A 7,978-nucleotide genomic window follows, 5' to 3' on the forward strand; every position below is an offset into this window, starting at 1 on the left:
GCTAAAAATTAGTATTTGTTTCATGGATTTAGAGTGATTTTCATATGATCGTGAAAGAATAGGCAAACTAATAGTTAGTAGTAGACTCTAAACCAATGATTTTCTTTTGTTCTTTATCAACTATTACAAACTAAATGGTCTATTTTCTGTCACGGTCATATGAAAATCATTCTAGTGTGAGCACTCTAGCACTATTTTGTACTATTTAGTAATTAGTGTTTCACGGATTAATTGTTTGCACTCTATCAAATCTCTGGTATCTTATTTTCTGACAAACTCCCTAAGTGGTACCAATAGGTCATTTGCAACAAACAGTCAAGTGCCGATATATGACTTTTATAACGATCACTTCAGCCAAGTGTCTCTTGGGGTAAGCTCTATGAGTGGCAAACAAACTTCAAAATGCTTCGTATCTTGAAATTGAAAGTATCTTAAAAGGGAAAAAAGTATTTTGATAGAGGTTGGTTATTATGACATTTGTATTCCAGGAAACGTTATCTAAATATAGAAAGTCCGAATTTGTCTGCCCTCTACTAACACTCACTCCACTAACAGTCATATGCTTATTTCTTGCAAATTGCCCATACCCATATCTGGAACCCAAAGCATCCCCGTCTTGAAGTGTCTGCTCAAAAATCCCGTGCAAGCAGCCATACAATACAATTTATTGTTTTATATTTCAAAGTCTTCATTTCCCGCTGAGTAACGGGATTCTGTCATCTGACATTGTTGTGAAGATATTAGTTCTTAGAGCTACCCTCTTATTTGAGTACAAATAAAGTCCATGCATGTATGTGTATGACATGGCCATGATCATGCCATCAGGACTCTATAAACTAGCCTTGCTAAACTAGATGTGCCTATATAATATTGGCTTTTTAAAAAACTCTCCATAAACCTATAATTATTGGATTAAACATTTTTAAATTTCAGACGGAAAATGTTTCATTTCCATTTTAGTTGTACCCATGTTCGTGGATATTTACTGCTCACGAAGAAGCCAGACTTGACGGGTGCTACACACGTATGATCCGAAAGGTTCTTAACGTCACTGTCTTGGCAAGACTGTGTGCATAACGAGTTGCTGCATGGAAACCAACAGCCAATATCGCACAAAATATTTTTGAAGAGGCTGCAACTCGACAGTAACTGCGACACAGTGACATTGCGGCACACCACTTAGTTCTCTAAGAACCATGGCAGGGGCAAGCAACTCTTGGGAGGTCAAAAGCTAACTTTTATAAAATAGCTTAGGCATGACACTGTTCTGCAGACAACTGATTTGGGCGTGTATGAGACACAGACCAACGTGGCAAAAATAATTAAAATAAATCACTTTTATTTAAGTGTCTAGTCGTTCTAGTGCTCTCGCACTATTTGGAAGCACGGGTGGGGTGGCGGTGAGAGCGCTCGCCTCTCACCAATGCGACCTGGGTTCGGGTCCCGCTTAGCTCGGTGTTGTATGTGAGTAGGGTTGTTTGTTGGTTCTCTCCTGTGCTTTAAGGGTTTTCTGGGTTCCCCGGCTTTCCTCCCTCCGCAAAAATCAACTCCTAAATTCCAATTGGAATTACAGTGGATGAATAGCTACTTTGTAGAAATGCCACTGTTAAATCCCATTTATTTTCTTATTTTCATTATTTCACTTTTCGCTCACTCACACTACCACTACATTCAATGTTCTATGCACACGACGCTCAACTCATATGTTGATTTTTACGGAGGGAGGAAACTGGAGAACCCGGAGAAAACTCTCGTAGCATAGGAGAGAACAACACATCAAACACAAGGGCGGATCCAGGGTTTTTTGAAGGGGGGTCTCAGGGGTAAATTTTGTGGGCAAAGGAATCCCAGTCGCATTTTTACCACAGGAAACCCATTTGACCTCAGAAATGACAGGGGGGTCGCAATCCCCCCTGGATCCGCCCTTGAAACAAGCTCAATTCACATGTGGCGACCGCATGGCTCCAACCCGACCCGTCGGTTTTACAGCGGTGAAAGACGACGCGTTAGCCGCGTACGCCACCCATCACCCAACATGTCTCCCGAGGAGACTTGACATGATGATATTCATGTGTCTTCTCAAGCCGATCAAACAAAGAAATGATACATTAGATCATTACAAGTGGTCTGAAATAGGAAAAAAGTAACGCCCGAAGCAAAGAGGTCTATTCAAAAGCATGACACTTCAAACGATTGAATTCTTTCTGGCTGACAGCACATGGTGGTCAGTGTCTGACTACCTTTTGGAGCAAATTCTTGATTTATAGCCTTTTATCTGTTGATTGAAACCCAGCAATAGCAACCACTACAACCAAGATGATTGGGTATCTCGAGCACCAATAAATGCATAGGTGTTTATATGGTAAATAAATATAGCATGGGTATTTTTGATGAGATCGATGAACTTCAAGTGGTGTGTGAAATCACAGATACGGTATGCTATCTTTCTGCTTCGTAGTTCCCTTTCAGCCATTTCTCTATCGTATCTCTCATCACAGCAATAACTTGTCTCGGGTTGTCACTTTTTACTACTGCACTTCCAGAAACAATCATATTTGCACCAGCCTAAAAATGAGAACCATAAGGAAATAAGGAAACAGAAAAATGCTTGCATGTAGGTTGTGCAGTAGTTCCTGTCACATTCCCTGTGCCATCTTAAAAGGTAGCTTGATGAGCTTGCAAAGATAGATACCCTTTTTTAACACCTTGGACAATTACTGTATTCACATGTTGGTATCAAGCAATCTCACCATTCATCTCGCTTCGATGCAAAAGCACGGCTACCTTTTAAGATGGCACAGGGAATTGTGAAGAGGATTATTTTAAAGTAGAAGAGAAGTGTTAGAAGAAGCAGAAGTTTCAAATAGAAGGTGGCTACAGGCAATAGTCCAGTTTTGAGTTCCAAATTACCGCTGTGTTTCTTGATTACTGACTCATTTACTCAGGCTTAGCCTCGAATCAGTGTCTAAATATTCACAAATACCAACGGTAAAGTAAAGAATGCACAACTCCAACAATACAAACACTTTGAAACTTGACGGACCTTGACTGGAACACATGAATATTCTTCACGAAATCGAGGCTAAGCCTGAATAAATGAGTCTGTAATCAAGAAACACAGCGGTAATTTGGAACTCAAAAAGGGTCTATTGATTGCCGGGTCTTTACCAACCACTTCCAGCTACGTCACGATCAAAAAATCATATTAATCTAGTTCAAAACAAAGCTGACTATTTTTTCGAGAGAGCCTCCTACGTGTCCTTAAAAAATTACTAAATCCTCTGAATGTAGCAATCAGAACCAAGATTTATACCAGTTATCATTACAGTGCAACTATGCCTACCTAGGCCACCAAAACTTCACTCAAATTAGCCAATCACAATCGAGTATTTAGCTTGTAGAATCTGCACAAATTTCCACATTTTCCCCAATGAAGTCGCACTGCATGAAACAATGGGTAGTTCCAGAAAATATAAAATAGCGATGTATACTGGCAGCATTGATTTTCTTACCCCCCCCCCCCCCCCTCCTCTCTGCTTTCGGAAATTCCAAAATGCCATTCCAAAGCCCCTGGCCCAAAGAATTCCATACACAAACCTTGCCAACTGCTTCAATGGTAGATAGTCCAACACCCCCATCAACCTCTATGTCCAACTCTCTGTATTTGTGTCTAAGAACTTCCACCTAAGAGTAAAGGAATGGAATAGACCTCAGTCTTACTGATAAATGCTTTTTAGATTTCAACTCAACTCAACGCAACTTATTTTCACATAATAAATTTACAATTAATGATAGTTTTACAAAATAAACCACTATTACATTTACATATTACAAAGTAATTATTATTATTATCTTACAATACTTTTAAATTATGCCTAGAACCTAATTAAACTGTGTAGTTTTCTGTAGTTTTCTAGTTAGGCTCTATAATCATTGGATTAAACGTTTTGCTAATGGCAACGACACAGTAATTTAATAAGTATATAATTGTGTAGAAAATATAAGAATGGAATTGATGGAATAAAGAAACGATGAAGAAACAATGAAGATGGAGAAAAAATGATAACAACATTAATTGTAGGACACAAAGTAAATAAATAGAAATAATAAATTATAAAATCTTAAAAATCTTAAAAATACATGCAGCATTTAGTACCTTGGGCATCATGTCGGCCATGAATGATTGTCCTCCAAATCCAGGTTCAACGGTCATGATTAACACCATGTCAACATGTTCGGCATATGGTAACACTTGTTCTACTGGAGTACCAGGTTTGATTCCTATACCAACCTGCAATAAAGTTATATTTAGTCAAACTAGTCAGTCAAAGATAAAACAAGTTTTGAATTAAGCTAGTTACTAGTAAATTTAATATTTTGCTTTTCAAAGCCAGCGCTTTTCTTTGATAGTAGCATACACATACGTATATCAAGGGCGGATCCAGGGGGAGGGTCGGGGGGGTCGCGACCCCCCTGTCATTCCTGAGATCAAATGGGCTTCCTGTGGTAAAAATGCGACTGGGATTCCTTTGCCCACAAAATTTACCCCTGAGACCCCCCCTTCAAAAAATTCTGGATCCGCCCTTGTATATAACTTATAGCCTAGTAGTAGCTCATCCAATCAGAACACAGCATTGACAATAGACCACAAGTTGGTTTTGACTAAACAGTAAATAGCAGTAGCTGCTATGCACAGTAGGTTCAATCATACCTTATATTCAGAAAAAGCAGTTTCATTTGCTTCAAACATTATTATCAACGCTTTTTCTTTAACCACAAGTAAAATTTTGCTCTTTCTGATTGGTCAAGAGCCATGGTAAAGAGGCAACGCGAGCTTAAAACCATTTGTCTTTCAAATTTTCCCCTCATTTTTGTAGTAATTTTTGTAGTAATGCTGACCAACCGTTGACATCATATTATGGTAAATATGAGAATAGACCATGCTAAACCCAGGGGTGCATCCATGAATTTGTTCAGGGAGGGGTGCACTGCACAAAGTTAAGCCAGGGAGGGGTGCACCCCATTAGAATCAAAGGGAAAAAACAATATTTTGCATTGGTTATCTTCAAAGTAGGGGCACAGAGTTGAACCAGGGAGGGGTGCGCACCCCCAGCACCCCTCCCTTGGATCTGCCACTGAAACCATTTAGAAATTTGTTCATTTTACCTTCATCCCAGCTGCCTTGATTTGTTGGATAAGCTCCATTGGTTTCTCTGAATACAAATTGATATAAAAAAAGACCTTGGATTTTAATGTATCTACTAGAATAATAGACGACATACAGGTAAACCAGTATAGGGAAGCACGGGTGGCGTAGCGGTGTGAGCGCTTGCCTCTCATCAATGTGACATGAGTTCGAGTCCCGCCGGGTTCGGTGTTGTATATGAGTAGAGTTGTTTGTTGGTTCTCTCCTGTGCTTCGAGGGTTTTCCGGGTTCTCCGGTTTTCCTCCCTCCACAAACATCAACTCCTAAATTCCAATTCGATCACTGAATGAGGGTCACAGGTTTGTTAGCCACTTGCTATTAAGTGCTACCCTCGTGAAAAAAGGACGTTTTTTTTATAGTAGTGAGCTACAGTGTGTCGTGGCAATTGGGGTTACATAAGTTCAACCAGGAAGTACAAAAACATAGTGGGACATTCATCAAGAAGGGAGATTCATTACCTGTCGCTTCTAAATGAAAAGTGTACTGATCAGCACCAGCATCTGCCATATCTTGTACCCACTATATACCAAGGAAATTATAATTTTATTATGTACCAGTAAGTAAATAATGCACATTTAAGCAATGCAATCCAGGTACCACAGAGGGGAGGGGCTGGTAGGGCTATTATTAGCCCAAATCTTTTTTGGTTGCCAATGGGTTGATTTTTTTTGAATTTTACTACTTAAAAGGAAACCCTTAAAAGTAACGAAATGTGTCTACTCTTGAATACTCTTGGCCAGGTTTTTTAGTCCTAGCATTTTTATGGTCTCCACAGTCCCTGCTATAGTGCAGTATGCAGATTCTAAAAATAGTTTTTTAAAAACTCAGAAAAACATAGCAATCCATTTTGTAACATTGCTGAGTGCTAGAACTTATTTTATAATTTTTACTTAAAGTTAGAATAACAAACAAGATCTACTACAATTGACTATGAAAATTATTTGCTGAAAGTAAAGCATAAGTTTGTTTGTCTGAGTCTTGTCTTTGTTTTCATTTTAATGACATCATCTATGCACCATGCTTTTGGATAGCTAGTAATCTTGTGTTTGATTGGTTAAGATTGCTAACCACTACTGCATAATAATATTGAAATATAAATTTGAAAAGGAAATACCTGTTCAGGTTTAGCAACCATCATGTGCATATCTAGAAATAAAATAGAGTTACTGACAAACTAGTTATCAATGAAATGTTCTTGTAAATGAGAGAAGCACAGGTCCTCTAACAAGTCTGGTACGGGAGGTCCAACGACTAATAAAAACAGTAAACAATGTTTCACAAAATTGTAAATTACACCTCAATGAAAAATTTTAAAATATTGATATTTTAGAATAATTGCGAACATGTACTTAACAAATTTACGATGGCTTAGCGTGTTATGTCTTGCTAAACCATCGTAAATTTGTTTTTTACTACAAAACTCACAAAACTCTAGGAAATAGACTGCACGAAATCTTGCATGACGCCATTTGTTGGTATGGCCTCTTATTTACGATGTTTTTTAACCAATCAGCGCGCGAGAAAATTCTCAATTGTGGTAAAAAAACATCTTTAACAAAAATTGTATGGTGTTATTACATTTATGGCTTGATTACCATCAGTCTTCACTTGTCACGACATGCAATCTTAATTTTGAATGATTCCAATATCACAGAATAAAACCCCATGATCAAGTTTTACGCACAACTCTCTCTCGCATCTTCTCTAATAATTATGTCTGATATAAGTGTCTATTATTGGACAACCCTCAAGTCCTGCATATGTACGTGTCAAGTTACATAAAGACCTGAAAATGTTAGACCCATGTTAAGGGGCGGCACAGTGGTGGGAGAAGAGGGGTAGTGGAAAGCTAGTTACACCATGTTTCAATTTCCCCTCCCCTCCTGTCACACCCCCTATTGATGGATTGCAAGCATTCCCAAGAGAGTCAAAAGACAAAAGCATGGTGGCCATTGTGGTGCCGTTCACAATGGGTGCTAATGAGAAATCTTTTGTTAAATGGCACCAACATGGCCGCGATGACGTAACGTGCAATCGAAGAATTGTATACTATAGAACTTGCCCAACCGTCCCCTCTGTACCTACGTAGTTGAAACAAGTGTCCTTCAACTCCTGAGTTCAAATGTCCCATACCAACACAATAACCTTGAGGAAATTAAAACGAAGATCAATACCTACCAAAGAAAGCATTAGGGATCTTTTTTCTCAAGCATTTCACCACTGGAGCACCAAACGTCAGATTTGGAACAAAGTGTCTGAGAAGAGAAGCACAAAAATATTATGATCCGTTCAAAGGTTTTACGAGGGATAATGGCGAAATACTTACCCATCCATCACATCTAGATGCAAGTAGTCGGCGCCACATTGCAGAAATTTATGGCATTCATCAGCCAGACACGATAAATCCGCGTTCAGAATGGAAGGACCGATCTTACACGAACAACCACATGGCGCCGCCATCTTGAGTAAAATTAATGACGATATAGGGGAGGGGTTGGGAGTAAGTTGTCCAAACTACAGGAAGCCCAAATGTTAGTTTTTCAAAGCGTGAATGAAGATGTCAGGGCGGATATTTTGTGAAAGGCCAAGGGAGGCCGGTGTTGGGTTTCAGCTTACACGTAAAAATGGTGTACCAAATGGTGTCTCAAATTGACTGAAATGAAATTGAAAGCTTCAAGTAAATTTAGTGAAAGTTTTAGACAGAGAATTTTTGGGGGGGTTGTTAAAATGGATAATCATCCCTTACAACAACGACGATGATTTGACACCCTT

The 7,978-nt window shown here is 38.9% G+C and overlaps 1 protein-coding gene across 1 annotated transcript; it reads right to left on the bottom strand.

The window, feature by feature from the left end:
* Positions 1-648: 648 nt before the first annotated feature.
* On the bottom strand, positions 649-7,666 carry LOC116301781 (ribulose-phosphate 3-epimerase). The gene is made up of 8 exons (XM_031710901.2): positions 7,533-7,666; positions 7,385-7,461; positions 6,321-6,352; positions 5,665-5,725; positions 5,167-5,213; positions 4,157-4,291; positions 3,598-3,684; positions 649-2,565 (listed from the first exon to the last, which is right to left on the bottom strand). Exons 1-8 carry the CDS (start codon positions 7,664-7,666, stop codon positions 2,440-2,442), a joined length of 699 nt encoding a protein of 232 aa, XP_031566761.1. The 3' UTR covers positions 649-2,439.
* Between the last annotated feature and the right edge of the window lie 312 nt (positions 7,667-7,978).

This window comes from Actinia tenebrosa, unplaced genomic scaffold (genome assembly GCF_029948245.1).
Source record: "Actinia tenebrosa isolate PJP-AT-01 unplaced genomic scaffold, QUT_ActTen_1.0 PGA_scaffold4__44_contigs__length_22323623, whole genome shotgun sequence".
Taxonomy (NCBI): Eukaryota; Metazoa; Cnidaria; class Anthozoa; order Actiniaria; family Actiniidae; genus Actinia; species Actinia tenebrosa.